Source organism: Pteropus alecto, unplaced genomic scaffold (assembly GCF_000325575.1).
Source record: "Pteropus alecto unplaced genomic scaffold, ASM32557v1 scaffold14, whole genome shotgun sequence".
Classification (NCBI taxonomy): Eukaryota; Metazoa; Chordata; class Mammalia; order Chiroptera; family Pteropodidae; genus Pteropus; species Pteropus alecto.
In genome coordinates, this window is record NW_006436810.1 from 7136447 (window position 1) to 7157365 (window position 20919).

The 20919-nt window shown below is 43.7% G+C and overlaps 1 protein-coding gene across 1 annotated transcript in view; it reads right to left on the bottom strand.

Annotated features, from left to right (window-relative positions):
* Positions 1-18040, bottom strand: part of CPLX4 (complexin 4) — a 21584-nt gene extending 3544 nt beyond the window's left edge. The window contains exons 1-2 of the mRNA XM_006913708.1: positions 17865-18040; positions 13037-13124 (exon numbers count right to left, since the gene is read on the bottom strand). Of these exons, the coding sequence (XP_006913770.1) occupies positions 13037-13124; positions 17865-18031 (255 nt within the window). The 5' untranslated portion in view covers positions 18032-18040. The remainder of the gene's footprint in view (positions 1-13036; positions 13125-17864) is intronic.
* Positions 18041-20919: the final 2879 nt, after the last annotated feature.

The window sequence follows — 20919 nt, forward strand, 5'->3', positions numbered from 1 at the left end:
TGGCTCCATCTCGCACTGGGAACCTCGTGTGTACAGTTCCCAGGGGCAGAACCCCTGCCCCAGCTGCTAGTGCTCAGACCAGCAGCTCAGTGCACCCTTGAGAGGACGGACCTGGTGCGGGCCCGGGATGCATCTAGGCAGGGAATTCGGGTCCTGGGCAGCCAGAATGTGGTCTGAAAGAGGGGCGTGGGCTCTGGGAAGCCTGTCCACACTTCTCACCCCATATGAGAAAGTGTGGCCTGAGGAGGGACAGCACATCTAAAGCATGGGGCCAAGGCAGGTGGCCCCAGCTGTCCAGTCTAAAGGCCGTATTGGGCGTGGTCAATAGCTGTGGTCAGAGTCCTACCATCACCATCCTTCTATAAGGACAATGCAACTGACCATCTGTCAGCAGCACGGTTGCTTCGGAGGTGATGCTTGTACAGGAATTAGCTTCCATGGGCTGCAGTCTGGGCTGTGGATGCCTATGACTAAGGGGAGGACAGCTAGACAGGGCCAGTGAGTGGCTAGAGGACAAAATCAAGTGCTCTGGAACCGAACCTGAACCCCCGGCCTCTTAAGCCCCCGGTCCTAACCAAGTGAGCTAGCTCAGACCTAGGACAAGTCAAGGGCCAGGGTCCCATTTGTAAAAAGCTGTGGCCAACCCACACTGCTGTTCTGCAGAAATGGCCGATGACAGTGGGAAGATTGTGGGGTTTGGAGTCAGGAGACTTGGTTTGAGTCCCAGTTCTGTCCTTCGCCCACTGCATGACCTTGGGCAAGTCACCTTACACTTCTGGTGCCCAGTGGGAGGGCCTCTCAGAGGATTATTGAGCAGATTGAATGAGACATGTGAAACAGGCTTGTAAGCTTCTAAGTCTGGGACAAACGGTAGCTGCGGTTATTAATGTTTTAGAGGAGGAGGGCCGCTCAGTGTCAGGATCCTTGTTGAAAGAGTCTCCGAGATAAAGAAGGCCATGGACGGCGAAACAGAGGGTGGGAGCATGTCGGCCCTTCAGAGAAAGATCCGGGACAGAGCGAGCAATTAAGGAAAACAAGTGGGATTTATACGGCGAACCCCAGGCAGCCTTGCCTCCTCCTTGCCTAATGAACTGCCCCGCTGATGGGACCCTGTCTACAATCCAAACAATGAATGTCTTGTCCAGATTTTCTGCTGCCCACTGACAGATCTCAGGTTGGAGAGACCAGGGATATTTTGATACAGTTCACACACTAAGGAAAGGCAGTAATGCCTCATTACCCCCGCAAATACAAGTACAATACAGCCAATATGAATCAGCTTCCGGGAGGGAGGGAAGGTTTAGCGCTGAGAACCATGGCATGAATGAATGAATGAATGAATGAATGGAAAAGTGAGTCAGTGAAGTGAACCAGCATACAATTAGGGACCTATAGGCTACACTTCATTCTTAGAGGTTCTGTTTCAGAGGTTTTCTCATTTCTAGAAATCTTATCAATTTGGGATACTGTTTAATGCAGTTAAGATCTAATTATTTTCATGCCGGCTGACCAGAATCAGTTTTAATCTCTTGCTTTTTAACCAGATGTATAATCTTAATTGCCAGTGCCGCATGCCCTATTATTGAAATAGCCCCCAAACCCTGCCTTTGTGATTCCCTGTGACTGATTTCTGACTTTGAAGGGTCAGCATGACCCTGGATTTAGACTTCCTATGCCCTTGATCCTGATAAACTGGCCTTTATTTTGTAGCGAACTTGAGATACGATGACACGCTATCGTAGATGGTCACATTGTCAAAAAGCTGAGCGTTCACCACTTTTTAGAGTCTAGTCAATCCAGTTTGTGTATAAGGAAATACCAGTGTGTTTTATACTTGGTAGATTTGATTTGCTTTTGGTTTGCCTATCTATTTTTTGTCTATATGATACTAAACAGTTGGATTAATGGATTTCTTTCACTTTGGCGAGTTTATCTAACATTTGATATTTACATATTTGTGAGGATCATGGACTTCAGCGGTCACCTGTCTTCATAAGCCACCCCTCACTGTCCCCGTTATGAGTAAGGGTGCTGCAGTGGCTCCAAGGCAAGGTGACGGCAACCCCTGGTTCCTGTTCTGACAGCGTTTCCAAGACATTGGGGGAGCGGGGATATAAAGCAAAGAATACGCCATTCAACAAACACCTCAATATGAAGTAAAACTGAGCATGGCCTGCTATGCCCAAAATAAGGGGTATCCGGGCCTGACCAAGAGGGAGTAGGTGTGAAGCCTTTGGGGACCAGGCTCCAGCAGACGTTCATTCTTGTTCTGACCAGCTGCTGCTGAAGGACAGAGCCAAGTTTATGTTCCATCCCCCTGGGGTCAGTGGTTTCAGCCCTGTCTGTGCCTCTGAATCCTTTGTGAAGCATTGAAAAATACCGGCGGCCAGGGCCCACCCTCAGAGATTTGGCTCCAGTGGCGGGGGCCCAGGCAGTAGAATATTTTAAATGTTTCCTGAGTAATTGTGTGAACCATGCTGAGATCCTTCTCCAAGGCTTGCTAGTTGCTCCTTCTCCTACCTCACACTGTTCTTCCCTCGTTAGCTACTTAAAGGGCCCTCAGCACACACAGGTTAGAACGGATGGTTTGGATGTGTGGATCTGACTTCCCGAATAAAAGGCATCATTTTATAATGTTGACTGCACGTGTGCACATATAGGGCCCTATATGGAATGAGAATTTCTAGAAACAGCTATGCATATCTTACACTTCCTTCCTTTATGTAGGCCTCCCATTAGGACCTAAGGAGCATTCTGAAGTCACTTATCCAAGCCCCCATTTGCAGATGAGGAAACCCCAGTCTGGCGACGATATCGCATAAATGTCATCCAGCTGGTTAGGAGATGAGAATCCAACATGGCTGCCAGATCCAGCAGGAAGACCTGGCCAGTGGGGTCAGATGGGCTTGGGGTCTTATCTTGCCTTGCCATTTACAGGCTGCGTGACCTTGAGAAGTCACTTTCCCTCTCTCAGTTGGTATTCATACCTAGGAAGGGGAAGAAACATCTACCTGCCTTACAGTGGCCGTGAGGATTAACTGAGAGGCCGAGGAGTGTAAGTAACTCCTGCTGTGCCAGGATTCTCCCTTCCCTTCCCCATGTCCCCGGAGGACATTCGGTCCACGGCTCTGCCCAGGGCATGAGTAGAAGGAGCAAACTGAACTGAGGCAGGATGGAGAAGGTACGGAACAGAGGGACTGGTGGGGAGCCTCTGAAGGCCTCTTCGCCCTGCCGCCAGAAACAGCTGCTCAGAAGCAGGAGGTCTTGGTGTCCTGCGGGGCAGCCCCAAGAGCTCCTAATCCGAAGAAGGAGGCGGGCAAAGAAAGGTTCACAGAGTCATTTTTTTTTTTTTTAAGAGGCAAATTTTAAATTCAATTCTAATGGAGCTTTCAGTGTGACACATCTAAGGACAATTCTGTTGATACACTTTCTTCTATCGCTTTCTTCAAAATGAACGATGCCCTTAATACGGCAGACAAACACCAGGTGTAACGAAATCATATAGCTCAGCAGGGGGCATGACATTATTTTTCAATGGCTAACTTAGATTGACAATTCCATTAATAGGATTAGGGTTCATTGTGGAACTGTTTTCTCTTATTAATTTGGCTTGACTTACATATACATTTTGAATTAGCTAGGAAGAGGAGTGCCTTTGTTTTTAGAAATAATCTTGTGGCTTCACTTAAAATGTACTACTATCTGAAGATGTATGACATCTTAATAATAATGTAAAGTAGGCTTTGCATTTTACACAAAATTATCATTTTGTATTATGATTTTATGATGTTGGATCCAGACTTGTTCTTCTCATGAAATTTTTTTTTTAATATAACTCTTAGGGCAGATAGATCATTTCTGCAGTTTTTGATACTTTGTTCTTTACGTGTGTTTTTTGTTTTTGTTTTTCCTTTTCCCCAATAACATCAGTCTTTCAGCAAACCGTGTGTGTGTGTGTGTGTGTGTGTGTAACATGTCAGGCATCATGCAAGGCACTGGGGACAAAGATGAAAAAATCAGCCCTTTTTGTTAAGGAGCACACAATCTACCGGGTGAGAATATGCAGGCTGGTCATGAGGTAAGAGGCATGCACTAAGTTATCACAGGAGCACGGAGGATGGTGGGGAGAGGGAAGTCGTGGAAGGTTCTGGAAGAAGTGGCACTAGACCTTACAAGAAGTGGCACTTCCTTACAGGAAGGAAAGGGGCCAGGGGAGCAGGGTACAGAGGACAAACAGAGAGGAAGGTACAGTCCGGGCAGGGAGTGAGTCACAAGAGGTGAGGCTGGAAATATAGGAGCCACGTCATGGTGTATATAGGTCAAGAGGTTTGAATTTGGACTTCATTCTAAGTCATAGTAAGCCTTTTGCATGAAATAATCACAGTGATGACAAGCAAGAATCTACAACCAAAATTACTCTATCCAGCAAAGTTACCATTTAGAATCAAAAGAGAGATAAAGAGCTTCCTAGATTAGAAAAAGCTAAAGGAGTTCATCATCACCTAGCCAGTAATACCAAAAAAAAAAAAAAAAAAAAAAGTTAAAGGAACTTTTTTAAGAAGAAAAAGAAAATAAAAAGATCAAAATTATAAATAATAAAATGGAGTAACTACATACCTATCAACAATTGCTTTAAATCTAAATGGATTAAATGCTCCAATCAAAAGACATAGGGCGGCTGAATGGATAAGAAAACAGGACCAATACATCTGCTGCCCACAAGAGACTCACTTCAGATAGAAAGATACAGACACACATTGAAAGCAAAGGAATGGAAAAGAAGCTTCGTGCACATGGAAACAAACAAACAAAAAACCTGGAGTAGTAATATTTATATTACACAAAATGGACTTTAAAACAAAGGCTGTAACAAGAGAAGAACCCAGCAATTCCACTTTCAGGTATTTATCCAAAAAAAAAAAACCCAAAACACCAATTTGAAAAGACATATGCATCTCTATGTTTTGCCACATTATGTACAACAGCCAAGATCTGGAAGCAACCTAAGTGCCCATCAACAGACGAATGGATAAAGAAGATGTGCTACATATATACAATGGAATATTATTCAGCCATAAAAAATGTCAAAATCTTGCCATTTGCAACTAACATAAATGGACCTAAAGAGTATATTATGATAAGAGAAATAAATCATACAGACAAAGAGAAATACCATATGATTTCACTTATATGTAGAATCTTAAAAACTAAGTGAACAAACAAAACAGAAACGAACTCATAGATACAGAGAACATTTTGATGGTTGTCAGATGGAAAGGGGTTTGGGGAGATGGATAAAAAGGAGAAGAGATTAAGAAGTACAAACTGTCAGCTATAAAAAGTCACAGGGATGTAAAGCACAGCATAGGGAATATAGTCAATAATATTGTAATAAGTATGTCCAGTGTCAGATGGTACTAGACTTATCGGGATGATCACTTCGTAAGTTATGTAAATGTTTAATCACTAGATTGTACACTTGAAACTAATATAATATTGTATGTCAACTATAATTGAAAAATAAAAAAATATTTAAAAAATTTTAAAAAAAGTCATAGTTAGCCTTAAAAAAACAAACAAACAGAGAAGGAACAGGATCAGATTTGCATTTTGGAAACCGCATTCTACAGTTTTGAAGGGACCAAGACTCGAGAGCTGTTCTAGTAAAAGAGGCGAGAAACGATGAGGCCTGCACTTGGGGACGGGGTTGAGAATTACTTAGGAGGTGAAATTAAGGCAACTCGGTGATTTGCTGGATGTGAGGCTGGAGGAGGAGGGAAAAGTCAAGTGTGACTTCCGGTTGCCAGCCTGGGGGGTGGGCTGCTCTGAGAGCCTTTGGTGGAGGTGAAGCCTACGGGAGGAGCAGGTTTAGGGGACAATGAGGGAGTCTGTTCGAGATATGAGCTTTGAGGTGCCTAAGCAGAGGTAGTTGCAGCACTGACTTTTAGGAAGAAGGTGGGGGCTGGAGGTATAGATTTGAGTCATCAACACACAGATAGGTGATGGCTGAAAGCAACAGCAAGGTACATTCATCCGAGGAGAATGTGCACTCGAGTGGGAAAAAGTGCAGACCAAGGGAGCACCCTGGAATGTTTCGAAATTTGGGGGCTGACACAAGAAGGGTAACCCATGGAGAAGACCGAGAAGCACCAGTTTCAGGAGAGTGAGAACCAGAAGGCTGGTGTGTCCAGAAGCGGACGACAGAGAGGGAGGAAGCAGTGACCGATGCTAAACAAGATGAAGAGAAACCAGGAGGTCCAAAAGGAAAATAAGAAAAATAAGAGAACCATCTGTCCGAGCATCTGAGGGAGGGAGCTTTTGGCAGGGCGGTGGGAACCAGTCGATCCGGAAAGACACCTAGAAGGGCGTGTTGACGCGGAAAGTGTTGTTTGTTTTCGTGGAGAGAGACTTGACTCTTTGATGAAGTCGAAGCTAATAGAGAGAAAAACCTGAAAATACAGGATTAGCGAAGTGAGATCCAAATCCAGCATGAGCACCATGGATTACTGTAGGCGTTTGAAGTCCTCTAATTACACGTAATTTGAAAGCCAGAGAAAATCAAGAGAGTGGACGTGGGTACGTGATCACGATAATGAACAGTATACTTTACTGTCTATACGTTAGATTACTGCCATTCGATTATCGCACTTCCTTGACTCCTTACGTCATTACGACAATTAAAAGTGGTCATCAAAAGACACGGGTGCGACAAATGATATTGTCATTGACAGTGAACGATAAACTCGGAGAGGAGGCTTTTTACGGTTTGTGTGCGTCGAGGGCCCACGTCGCTCCGTCTCGGAGCCCAAACTTCCTTTCCCGTCAGCAATTGAGCAAAACTCTTTTTCACAGCGAGATCATTTCTTTAGAAAACACAGTTCTAATTCCAAAATGGGACAGAATTATCCTCATTAGACCTGACAGCTCCTGGGAACACATTTCCCTCAGATCTGCTCTCTGTCGGGCCTGGGTAAAAGGAAGGACCCAGAATGGCCTCCTGCAACCTCAGTGACGTGACCTGGGGATTGGGGACTGTGAATGCGGCACCCAGGGTCGGCCCTCGTTGGCTGAAGGGCCCTGTTCGTGTGGTGGCTTGCCCAACATGGACTTTATACGATAGCACAGGGCTAAGAATTTTGCAAATTACGGCGTGGGGGGAAGGTTGTTATTAGGAGCCCAACAAGGCCCTTGTGACCTTTGCTTTCTGCCCAGTGCCTTTTTCTTCGTGTTCAGTTCTCAAGTCTGCCATCCTGGGTGGAGAGACATGGGTTTGAGAAAGCGCGTGTGTGTTAGGGGTGGGGTGGGAGGGACGGGGCCTGCAAAAGTACCTGGTGAAAAATTAGGAAGCTCGAAGCCCTATGTGTCACAGTAAGCTTTGTGATCTTGGGCAAGTCCCTTAATTTACATGAATTTTATGATTACACATTGAGTGTCCACCTACGTCATATGCTTTTCTGTATATAAGAAGTAAGTTTTATAAAAACAGAAACACCACTCACATGCTGGGTTCAAGGAAGCAAAGCACCATGGTGGCCACGAACCTGCACCCCCTGTAGGAAGAAACTTAGAGAGGTGGAGGAGGGGGCTTCCGTGTGCCCCTCAGATGGCCCCGCCCGGCCTGAGGTCATCGCCAACTGTGAATGACAATTCCGTTGGTCCTTCTGATGTCTTTTGATGACCTTTTTCTTAGTAGTAACCACGCTGTACATTGTGTTCCCAGGGCTTATTTATCTTCTAACTGGAAGTTTGTCCCTGTGTCCCCCTTCATCGATGTCACTACCCACCCCCGCCTCTGGCAACCACCGATCTGTCCCTTCTGTAAGTTAGTTTTTCTCAGATTCCACATAAGAATGAGATGATACAGTATTTGTCTTTCTCTGCCTGACTTATTTCACTTAGCGTAACGATCTCTACATCTATCCACATTGTCGCAAATGTCAGGATTTCTTTCTTTTTGATGGCTGAGGAATATTCCATTGCATATGTATACCATGATGGCCATTTTTAATTGCAGCAATCAGATATGTAATCACTTAAGTGCAGTAACCAAGATGCGGTGCCCCGTGAAGGAGGTGTATGTAATGACTCAGGCACCTGTTGCCCATCTCCAATCCGGCAGTTTCTCTCTGGCCCTGACCTCTGTCAGTCCTGTCCCACTGTTCTTACTGGCCAACTAGCCCCTCATTCCTTTTCTTCCAATTCGCGTTGCCATGGCCTTGAGCTTTCCCAGTCATGGTGATGCCCATGGACACTGCCTAGCCTTCCCAGGCCTCCCCGCTCCTTATCAGAGCATCTAGGAAATGAAAACTTGCAACTTAAATTTCCATCATGGTGTTTTGGATGGCAGTCTATAGGGTTACTCTGCATAATCGACAAAGACCTAACAGTTACCTACAGTTCTGTAGTAGCCAGCAGCACGAGAATCAACGCATGGCCTCTGAGGCCTGGGGATGACCAGTCCCACAGTCATTTCCCCAAAGCCATCTCCTCTCAAGGCCGCTCATCCACAGTCTTCCAACTATTTCTCAATTACCGTGAGTCATTTCACAATCCCTCACCATCCTGGTTGCTGCGGAGACAGCTAGAAACCTCTCTGTGAGGACATATCACCGAGGATCCCACTGCTCAGATGCTCCTCTCCCAGCCTGTCCCCACCCAGTCACTCATGGGTCCTGTCACCTCCTGCTTTGTGACGACTGCTCCTAGGACGGCCCACCAAGCCCTTACAGGCCTGCTAGCCCAGAAACCACTTTAGAATAAAACGCGCCATCTGGTCCTTAGTATCAAAAGAATAGGCTCCAAAAAGTAACAAGTCGCCTCCAGACATTTATTTCTGTTCCTCCTCCCCACTGTCCCCACCACCACAACCGCAGCGACGGTGCCTTTCCCTGGGGGCATCCCGCGCGCTTTGTGACTGGGAACACCAGGGGGCGCGAGGGGCCGGGGTTCCTGTCCCGCGCAGGCGGCTGCTGCTTCGGCTCCGCCCTGAGGCCAGCGTCTGGCTTGGGCAGGATCTGTCTGCACAGACAGCAAGCAGCTGCCCGGGGGCTGATCTGGGGGCCTGGGGAACGCTGCTGTCCCCCAGCACCCCTTTCTAGGCGCGGGGTCTGTCGAAGGCCCGCTGCACCCAGAGCCTCGATCGGGTATGGGGGAGGGGAGCATGTAACCTGTGGCAGCCCCCGGAGGCAGAGGAGGTGCCCAAGGGTGGGGCTGGACTTCCAGCACAAGGTGCCGCCTTGAGCTTGGGGCGTTCGCCACATCTGGGGATAAGCAGACAAAGTGGACTATGAGCCACAGTGTTGATTTTTTTTATGGTGCGCTTTCTATTAGTTATCGTTTTAAGGATAACGTGCATTTGGATTAGAATTCCCATGCGCTTTACAAAAAGCGGGCAGTTGTATTATCAGTATTTTTAGTTCTTTTTCACCCTATAGGCTAGTTCTTGAAGCATTGTGCGTAGAATCTATTTTTACAGAATGCAGAGATAATAGAAAAGTGGCTCGGGAAGGCCTCCATCTGAAAGTAGACTCTGCAGCGAAGGATTAAGTGTAGACTGCTTCCAAGCGACATTCTCGCCTATTTATTTCGATCGGATTTGGAATTTAGTCAGTGACTCCCAGCTCTGACGTCACACAACGTCAGAGAAGGAAAAGCAACGTGCCCAGCTGCTGGGGTGGGATTCGGTGACATTTACTGAAGTAGTCACCAGCACAGGTGGTCCCCGAGGTCTTCGTGCAGTTTTAAGCCACGTGGAGCTCGAAGCTGCACTAAACTTGTTGGGACACCTCGAATATTGAGAGCAGAAAGAGCAGAGACCTTGGGGCAAGAGGGAGCTGTGTTCAAATCCTTTTGTGAGTAAGTTTCTCTTTTTCATGGTCGCGAGGCTGAAGTTCCAATCGTGGTTCTGTTGCTCAATAGCTATGGGTTTTTGTAAAGCTATTTAACCTCCCTGGGTTGCGGTTTCCTTAAGCTAAAAGAATCGGTGACATTAGATTCTCAGATGAACTTGGGATCCTTGAAAAAATCAGGGGCGGTCTCATATGCGTTATGCATTTGAAACACCCATAGAGAGAGGGGTATGTGAGCATCGGAAATCATGCAACAAAAGATATTGAGCTCCACTGCTAATTTATAGACTTTTTCATGGTTCATCCCTGTCCTCCCCTCCCCCCATCCTCCATTTGGCTTTAAAGAGCAGTAGCCTATGCAGCTATTGTCACGGTCACTCCCCGGGGCCTGTCCCTCTCCAGGGAGGATCCGAATGTGCATACGCCATGGCTATAATTCTTTCTTCTTTCCATAGTTTCTGTCTGAGAGGCTCTTGTCTCAAAGGATGGTTGCCTCAGAGATTTGGGGATTATTTTTTTTCTCTGAAGAGCATCAAAACCTGGCTAAGCCTGGAGGTGTTCACCCCGGAGGATCTGGAAATGAGCAAGACCACAGACTCGCCATTAAGGGAGAAAACAAACAAAAGCTCGATTCTTGAAGTTCAGGCACCTGGAGCTGGACTGTTGACACACATCAGCGTGCTTGCGCCAAGCGCACGGTCCTCAGGACCCCCAGTTTTTGTTATAAACAGGACATCTGTGCACAGATGACATCGTCACAGCTGCCATCCATCGAGCTCTTTCCATTGGTCAGGAGTTCTACCGGGTTCTTTACATTATGTTACCTCAGACAAAGACCTTATGAGGTAGTTATCACTGCCCCATTTTATCGGTGAGGAAATTGAGGCTCAGGTATTTTTAGAAGCCACCTGAGATTGCACTGTGTCAGAGTCTCAGAGCCACGATTGAAATCCAGTTCTCCTTATAATATCCCAGCAGAACAGCTGACAAAAATAAATCCTTAAAAAGTCCCGCCTTTGTGGAAGAGACATGGGCTGTTGGGTGTGTGTGTGTGTGTGTGTGTGTGTGTGTGTGTGTGTGTGTGTGTGTGTGTGTATTTCATTTCTGCTTCATTCTAAACAAGATTTGTGGTGATTTAATCAGATGCGCCCAAGGCCGGAGGTCGGAGCTTCAGTTCGGCAGCAGAAGTCTGAGTCAGGCCTCCTGCCTAGGGGAAGCCACGTTGCTGAAGACAGCCAGGGACATCCTGGGGAGTTTCAGGAAATCCACCAGACAATGGGAGTGGAAGGGACAGTGTTTAGTGGCGCTCCACTCTTCCAAAATGCAAGCACAGCGGGAAAAACTCCGTACTAACCCAGAGTAAGGACCGCAAAAAGCATGGCATTCTTTTCAAAATTCACCGGTCTCAAATGAAAATGGGTTTAAATTTCATTGTGAGTTTTTCGGGTTCCTGGGTCTTAGGGGTCCATCTCTCCCAGAGGGTGGCTCTATTTAACTCTGGTGACTTCAGCAGTGACCTTGCAATGGCCAGTGGGCTCTCTCCCTTTTTTCGTGCTTATAGCCCCTGAGGTCGGCTTTTCCAGCACCTTCAGGGAACCCATTGGAGGAATTGGTTTCGTGACACTTTCTAAACAACCCTCCCCCCGCCCCTGCCAGCTGATTTGGAGGTGGCTGTCATGCTTTGGCGGGATCTTTCTCTGGTTTCTCCAGGTGGAAGGTGTTTTCTAAGGGAGGTGTGCCTCTGGAATATGAAGGTGACGGTGGAGTCATTTAGAGGAGCTGAGCGATCCCCAGGTGGGGGGAAACGAGAAGCGAGCCAGAGGAGCAGAGTGCCGGGCCCTCTGTCACCCTGGATGCAGGCCTGGGAACATGTGGACATCCTCTGCCCACCTCTCAGGAAGATAAAAGCGAATGTGGGGCAGAATGCACTGTTGAGTAGTTTTCGATTTACAGTGGGCGGAGCCAATCCCACAACTTCTCTAAAACGACGACCCCACCAGAGTGTCCAGGTATTTGGCCTCTTGGCCAGCACCAGGATGCTGCCAGGTGATGACCAGCACTATTGCATGCCCCCCCTCCCCAAAGAAGGAACCAATCGCTGCTTTGATGCAGAGGCAGAACACTGTAGAAGTCAAGACCCTGGGCTCTGCTGTCCCCCGTTGTCCCCCGCTGTCCCCCGCTGTGTGGCCCGTGGCAGGAGGGTGGTTCCTTTCTCTGTACCTGTGTCCTCTACTGTAAGAACCTCCCTCACAGGACCGCTGAGAGGACTAAGCGAACTGATACTTGCAAAGCACTTAGAACAGTGCCTGGCACTTAGAGCTCCATGAATGTCAGCTGTCATTATTATCCCCATGATGTCTCTATACATAGAAGCTCTATAGTCCTTACATAAATTCACGTAAAAATGTCATCTATAGGTATTCACTTCGTTCTGTTGAGAGGAAATGGAAGTTCACAGAGGTTAGACGACTGGGATCTCGTCTTTACCAACTAGTTCAACGCTCTTTGCACTAGATCACGATGCCTCGATTAAGATGAAGACATATACATGCATTTACATGCTCACATACGATACAGTTGTTCCCACCCTCGTCTGTCGTTTCACGTTCTGTGATTTCGGTTACCCATGGTCAACCACGGTCTGAAAATATTAAATGAAAAATGCCGGAAATAAACGATTCATAAGTTTTTAATTCTAGGCGTCCTGCTCTGTCCCTGCAGAGACAAGAATCATCTCTTTGTTCCCGTCTCCTCGTTGCAGAGGCTCCCGCCCATAACCACTTGGTAGCCATCTCAAGGGTCACATCCCCTGCCGAGATGCCACAGTGCTTGTGCTCAAGAAACCCTCATTTTACTTCATGCCACATTCAAATAACTCTCATTACAATATATTATCATTGTTCTATTTTATTATTAATTATTGTTGTTAATCTCTTACTGAACCTAATTTATAAATTGCACTTTATCATAGATATGCATGTATAGGGAAAAACAGTATTTGGGGGTTCAGCGCTATCTCCAGTTTCAGGCATCCATCCCCTGGGGGCCTTGGAATGTAACCCCCGTGGATAAGGGGGGGACTACTGTATGTATATATTCGTGAGCGTGACCCTTTGCTGATAATCGACTATTCTCCATTGTTTAGTGTGTAAGAAATGACTGAATGTTTACTGCGTTGAGTGTCTCACCTTTGGGAGTCTGTACTTTTCTCGGAGGTGAACTCTCAGGCAGGCCCTCTCTGCCTTTTTTTGTGTAAATGCAGCATCTCTTTCCATCCTAAAAGGAAAAGAATAGAAGACAGGATCAAAAGACAGAAAAAACTGAGGACATTCTAGCCCCTGCTCAGAGAAGCCAGACCCCGGGGTACACCTTCTGAGTCCCCTCTGCCCTCAGGCACGGGGGGCGGGGCAGGGGAAACACTGGGACTGGGGGTGCTTTGAGGCACATGGTATTTGGGGATGTTATATAAAGCCATTTCCCTTCATTGTCACTCCCTCTAGACCCCAATTTAGGTTCAGCGTTCCCTTCCCTATTGAGAAGGGAATGCCCCATACGAGGTACAGGAGGTTGCAAAGTGCTTTGGGGACCACCTAATTGGACTCGTGACTATGCTGGTTTAAATAAACTCCTTTGCTCATGATAGTCCAGACTGAAGCAGACGCCTTTGGGATGTCTGCAAAGCCCACCAGAGCCCCTTCTCTCTCAGCTGCCCACAGAAGCGTGTTACTGGGGGTGCAGTCGGTACACAAGGCCCCGCCCTCGGCTGCTTTGGCCTGGACCGAGCTGGGTAAATGAAATCTCTTCTCTGGGAACTTGGGATTGGAACTGAGAAAGACAGAGACGTGTGGTGTGGCTGGGGCTGTAACAGGTAAACGTGGGGGCTGCGGGTTGCACCTGCCACGGGGGCTAGGTGATAGATGGAGATTGCCGACTGCTGAGAAAGAAGGACGAAGCCTCCAGACAAAGAGAGAAGCAATAGAAAGAGATGGGAAAAGAGTTCTCGTGGCTTCCCAGAAGCTTTCTGGTTCCTAGTTGAGGCCCAGGTGGGGCCTGGTGGGATTTCTGTTCATGGGTTTGGTGAAACATCTTTGCATGAAGCATCGTTTGCATTAAACTGCCTATTTTCATTTTCAGGTGGCTAAATTGGTTTCTATGTCTTGAGTTTTGAAGTCATTTTAACCATTACCACAGAAGGCTGGCTGAAGGAAGGGCCAGATCTGAAGCACTCAGACTAAACCGCTCCTCACTGGGCCCTGGGCTCAGGCAGGCCCTGAACTCACTGCCCTCCACCAAATGTCAGGCCTGGAATAGGCAGGAGGGAACGCTGGGCTCACGCTTCTAGTTTGGGAGAGGGAAATGGAATAAGTGACTGACCCGAGAGATCGGTGACCTGTGGCATGGGCAGGAGCAGGTCTTCCACCCCACCCTCACTCCAATATTTTATTATGAAAAATTTCAAACATACAGAAAAGTTGAAGGAATTTTAAAGTGAAATCTGTATACTCACAATCATGATCCTACAATGAGCATGTATTATACGCGTTTTATCATATATCCTTCTCCCTCTAAGTATTCATTGATCCATCTTATTGTGGTTTTTTTTTTTATTTCAGAGTTGTAGATATCAGCAGTCCCCACCCCAAACACTTCAACATTAACTACAGTTATGTATGTTTGTAGTTTTATCCTCTCTCTCTCTCTCTCTCTCTCCTATTGGTTCCATTTCTGTAACCCAACCCCTCTTAAAATATAAAGAACATTACTGAGAACATGCCCTCATCCCCACTGCCAATCAACGCCTGCTCCCTAGACCACTTTTTTCCATCACAGATGGGCTTTGCCTATTCTAGAGCTTCATATAAATGTAACCGTGCACTATGCATTCTTTTGTGTAAGGTTTCTTTCACTCAGCAGAAAAAACGTTTGAGATTTATCTAGGTTTTTCATTTATCAGTAGTTTGTTCCTTTTTATTACTGAATGTATTCTACTATATGAATATATCACGGTTGTTTTTTCCTTCTGCTGTTGAACACCTGGACTATTTCCTGTTTGGGGCTTCTGTGAATGAAACTGCTATGAACATTTTTGCTCAAGTCTTTTTTTTGAACGTGTATATTCATTTCTCCTCAGTAATATCTAGGCATGGAATTGCTGAGTTATAGGGTGACTTGGTTGAGTAAGTGTAGTTTTATTAGATACTGTTACACCTTTTCCCAAGTGGTTACACTGTATTACATCTCATCAATGAGAAGAAGAATTCTAGTTGTTCTGGCCAACGTTTAGTATTATGTCTTTTTAACTTTAGCCATTTAGCATGTGTGTAATGGTACCTTAGTGTGATTTTAATTTTCATTTCCATCATGACTAAATGATTATCAAGATTTTTTTACCATGCACTAATTAGCCATTTATATATCTTTGTAAAGTTATTTGTTCAACTCTTTTGCTCATTTTTTTTGCTTTTATTATTGAGTTTCAGAAATGTTTCGTATACCCCAGATCCCAGTCCTTTGTCAGATATACATTTTGCAAATATTTTTTCTGTCTGTGGCTTGCCTATTTATTTTCTTAAGGGTGTTTTTGACGCACACAAGTTTTTAATTTTGATAACATCTAATTTATCATTTAAAATTTTTCTGGTAATTGCATCATTCATGTTTAAGAAATCTTTGCCTATTTCCAAGTTGCAAAGATATTCTAGGCTTTTTTCTAAATGCTTTCTAATTTTTGCTTTTATGTTTAGGTCTGCGATGCATATCGAGGTTCAACTTACAAATGGTACTGTCGCAATTATAACTAAGGTGAAGGGACATTTTAATATAATTGAGAGATGGAGGGATAAAGAGATTAATGTTTTATTTAGACATTTCTAAATATTCTATTTATGTATAGACCTTTCAGTACCAGTGTTATCAGAAGTGGAAAAAAAATCTAAACATAGAAATAAAATAAAAATGTGCAGTAGAGGGCTTTACTAATTAGTTTTTAGTTTATAATTTTTGGAGTTAATCCCACAACTTTTCTAAAATGATGACAGCTTTAGAAGCCTTTTATTTGCTAGTATTCATTTTAATGATTATATATGCTTTACTGTCTATAGCTCTCCTTACATGTAACTCGTGATGAATCGTTTTTGATGCCAACTCTTTTACATTGTATTCTAGGTGATGAAGCTCTTGAAAACTCAAGCAATGGACTGGTAGTCATCCCTCTTGCCATGGGGAAGCAGGCTGGCCCTATTGTCCTGCTGCCATTCCCTAAATTAGGTGACAACATAAATTTGTAATATTCACACACATACATACACATAAAGACACGTAGTTGGCAAATAACCCAGTCTACTGATTGACCACATCATTTGGGCATTTTTATCTTTGATCTGTCCAGATATAAAATTAAGGAAAACTAGGACATTAGTTAATCCAACAGTTGCTATATCTGTGACCAGATTTATTGCTTGGACATATTAAATGATATTTTACATGATCAGGTGTATAGTCTAAATTTCTGATCATTTTCTTTTCATAAGCCCCCTTGAGCTGAGAACATTTGGTGCTATTGTTCCATTTCTGTTTCTTCATTATATTTGTCATTTTACACACCATAGGCAAAACTAGCCAACATTGAAAGAATGCTGCTTTTTTTGGCCCTAGCATTATCTTAGCACCAATAATTTTTGCAGTTGCATTTACTTGAACTGACTTTAATTTGCTGAGCCAAACATAAGTCTTCTAGATAATTTATAAGCCATAATTTCTTTCAGAAAAAATACAACAGACAAGGTTCCCATTAAATGTAGGCCATGGTACTTAGTTTCCCCAGGTCATTAACCTTTTCACTTATAATCATCTTAGCAATAGGACTTAGGCAGCTATTATGTAATTGATCATTAGCAAAATAGCCATGGTAGCAAAAAAACAAAAAACAAAAAACATTTTTTGTAATATTTGATGAACATTTAACCTCAAGATCGATGCTTCAATTCTTAGTTGATTATTAAAACTCTTAATGCTATGTTAAACTTTTAAAAAATTACATGCAGATTGCACTTAAAGATCAATCTTCAGCAGTGAAAAATCGTTGGTGATATTCACATTCCGTATTCTTAAATAAAATGTTACTAATATATTACCATTATTACATTTTATATAGCCGGGAGAATGTTATTATTTTTTGGAGGTATATGGCTGAAGTATTTAAGAGTGAAGTATCATGATGCCTGTAATTTACTTTGAAATTTATTCTCTATATCATTTATCTATCATCTATCTATCTATCTATCTATCTATCTATCTATCTATCTATCTATCTATCATCTACGTATCTAGCTACCTACCTATCCACCTATCTATCATCATCATTAATCCAACTAATCCATCTATAAGTAAATATGGCAAAATGTTAATTGTACACGTTACATCATAGGTGCATATAGGATTCGTTATACTATTCTACTTTACTGTATCTTTAAAACTTTCATAATAAAGTCCATAAATTTATTCATAGTGTTTGAGAAGCCAATTCTTATGACATAATTGTTATGTTGTGCTTTCTAGGCTTTTTTTTTTTTTTGCCCATGTGAAATCAAGAAGGTTGCACTATATGTTTTTTAAGGCCCTCTTCCAGGAGCAAAGTCTGAATTCTTACCATTTGAAAGCTTTCCATTTGCCAGGAGGGTGAATTTTGGAAAGATAGACTCACAATTTTTCCTCTGAACAGTTAAACTGAAGTCAATTAAAACGTGCCTACATCGGAAAGTGTTAAGTTACACTAAAAATGATGTGTAGATTCATTTGTTTTTCATTTCCATTCATACAAATAGGACATAGTAACTGCTGATGCTACAAAATCGTTCACTTTAGCAGAAAACTTAGGGGGTTTCCTAAAGTTAGAGGCCAATAGCACAAGGAAAAGCATCCATTTAAAGAGCAAAAAGAAATTGGAAAACTGAAGCAGGTACGGCCGGCATTAATTACTTTTTGCTTATAAAGGGAAATGAAGCTGCATGTACTCACTTCTCCTCAATCATTTGCTTTTGATATTCCTCGTATTCCTCTCTAGTCATCCCTTGAGCTGCTGCAGGATCAGAAGTACCTCCTTCTTCTTTTTTTTCTTCAGACCCACCACCAAATCCTAAATTCTTTACCTGGTTACTTATCATAGTTTTCATAAAGAAAGCCATGGTTTCGGCCCCAGAGAAAGAAAACCAAAACTCAGAAAAAAACGTGAGGAGGAAAAAAAAAAAAAAAAAAAGACAAAATCTCCAAATATCCTTAACGACAGCCACACTTAAGAGCAAAGAACCTTGCACAGCCTCATCTCAAGGGCACAATGATAGAGAAGAGTGGTTTGTGGGCTGTAAGCTGGATTAAAGAGGTGAACTACCTCCTACACAGAGGCAGATGGTTCAGATTACTAAGGGACACAATCAGATGGAACCGACTACTTTCTGAATTAATACACTAAGCTAATTTCAGAAGCTAATGGTAAGAAAAATCCTTCCCATTATCTATCCCTTCCTCCCCATCCATTTCTAAATGTTAGGTTATAAGCACAGCAGGGCTTCATCCAGAGTTCTGCTTGGATTAAGTCAATCAGAGCTGACATTTTATGGCTGTAGTGGAATTTCCAAATTCCAGCCCTTAAATACAACATCCTGTTGAAAAGTGAGTCCAATGAGACTCAAACCCAAAATGCTTCGTTAAGCAAGAATAATCCTTTGATCCGTCATTTTATCTCATTGGGCTCTAAGTACTATGCCAGGCTTTGCCTTTGGTTTGCTTGGGTTCTGTGCTGCTCCAGTGGTTACTGTGCCCTATATGTAAATACCCAATTTAGGGAAGTCCACAGGGCCAGCCAGTGGGTTGTTAATCTACCTCTGGAAGATTACCTTAGCCTTCTCCTGCACTGAGATGTTACACTTCTGCATGGAGGTGATGTGCTGGGCACTTCCAACGCTCCCACCCAGAAGGTAAGGACATATGTGAGTCACGTCATCAATATGTAGTGGGATCACCTTTATCTCTGACATACAATCCACTTCCTGGGTGCTCTACTTAAGCTCACTGGTGTACCTGGAGAAAACCTTTGACCACGTTTTATCATGCAGCAGATTCTCAACGGTCATGGTTTTCCCCAGGTCAAGGGAGGAATTGAGTATGGCTAAGACTTTAATCTATATTAGTTCCTTTCTAATTAAAGCACTCCGAGGTGGGGGCGGGGGGTGGCGCGGAGAGGGGGGATGCGTGTTGGGGGAGGTGAAAAGACTCAGGCTATTTGTAACCTATGCTTATTATTTTATCAGTTGGCATGAGCCCTCTCAGGAAATAATGGCTATCCTTCAGATTGTACGGAACTATATAACCTAGATTTTTGCCTAAAATGCTTGCTTTATATATATTTTGTTTTCCCTTTTACTAACCTATTTTAAAATGTTGCTAAAATGGTCTCAGAATGAAAGACTAACAGGTTTAGGGTGAAATAGACTGCTCAGTGCTGATCGAGAATGTACATAAATACTTAGCTCCGCTTTTGCATTGCCTGGAACTCAGCACATTCGAACCATTATCTCTAAGTTACCATTTATCATAAACCGTATTTCATCTCCATTGAGGGGCGTTATTCATTAATAAGGTCTAATAGGACTTTTCGGGTGATACAGTACAAGCCAGAGAATGTTTCTTTGTTTCGTTTTCCAGTTCAGCACGATTATCCTTTAGAAAACACAGAACAGGTGTTTCATGACATTAAAAACTTATATTTCCCCAAAACAAGGACAATTTGCTGAAGATTTATCCTATATAGTAGTTTTGGTCAGCAAAGTGAGATCCCCAAAGCCAACTGGATTTGATAGGTCTGAATCAGAGGACTACTATCTCTTAAAGCACAAAATAAAAAAATAAAAATCCACTTCATATTTTATTATAAATTTATAAAATTATTACTAAAATTCTATTTTATTAGGAAATATTATTATTGAAGGTATCAATTCTAAACCCTAAATCCAGTTTATAAAGCAGCCTCTCCCTGCCCAGTCGTGTGTGTGTGTGTATGTGCGTGCACACGCACGCGTGCTGGGGGCGTCAAGCATTAGAGATCCTCAGGTGGTAGGTACACCAGTGTGATGACTGAATCCTACCTGGTATTACTTTGTTTTATGAAACCAAATCTCTCAGTCTCCCCAACAGTTAATCCCACTGAAAATGAGATGTCTTTAAAACTTATTATTCTTCGATTACAATGGACTTTTCTACTTGGACATCCAGTAACTATTTGCTGCTGAGTGTAGAATCGTTCATTCCTCCAGAACGAGAAAATAAATACCCCAGGATTTGTGAAATGGGACCACTGGGTGTTACCCCTCCAAAGGCGTCTCCTCATCCTTGAATAACATCCCAGGTCTTTACTGTGGCCTGCAAGGCCATGTCCCCAGTGCCCCACTGGTGTCCAGGGCCTCGATGCTGTCTCATCTCCCCCATCTCGCCTGCAGGGAGGCTCACTGATCGGGCTCTAAGTTTCCTTTGATTTCTTTCAAATCCATCTATTTATTTTAAATCTTCTATTTTATCCACTATTTCTCAGAAGAGAGGTCCATTACCTTAGTCTATCATTTTCTGAAACTGTGTAATGAAGACTCTTACAATGCTACTGCCCTGAGATCAGTATCATGAAGACTGAGGCCATCTTTACTGAGTGGCAAAGCCGAGATTCAAACCCGGATTTGTCTGACATCAATACTCTTCCCTTTTTATATTGCATGGACTCTCAGAATTAGAATTACTTGGTTAAATGGCACTTGTCAGAAAGATTCAAAGATCTTTTAACTGCCATCAGTGATGACTAAGAGTTCAGGCTTACCTGTACTTTCACCAGTCTGTGGTTATTAAAAGTGGAAACATCAAATACATTGTTTTAATTATGTATTTCTCATTACCAGCAAGGCTAACTATTTATCCATTATCATTTCTACTTTTTATGCTTCCTCATGTTGACTCCACAGGTGATATGCCCCCTAGGGTAGAGCACACAGCACATCGTAAATGAAATACCATCACAAATCAGGGCCTATTT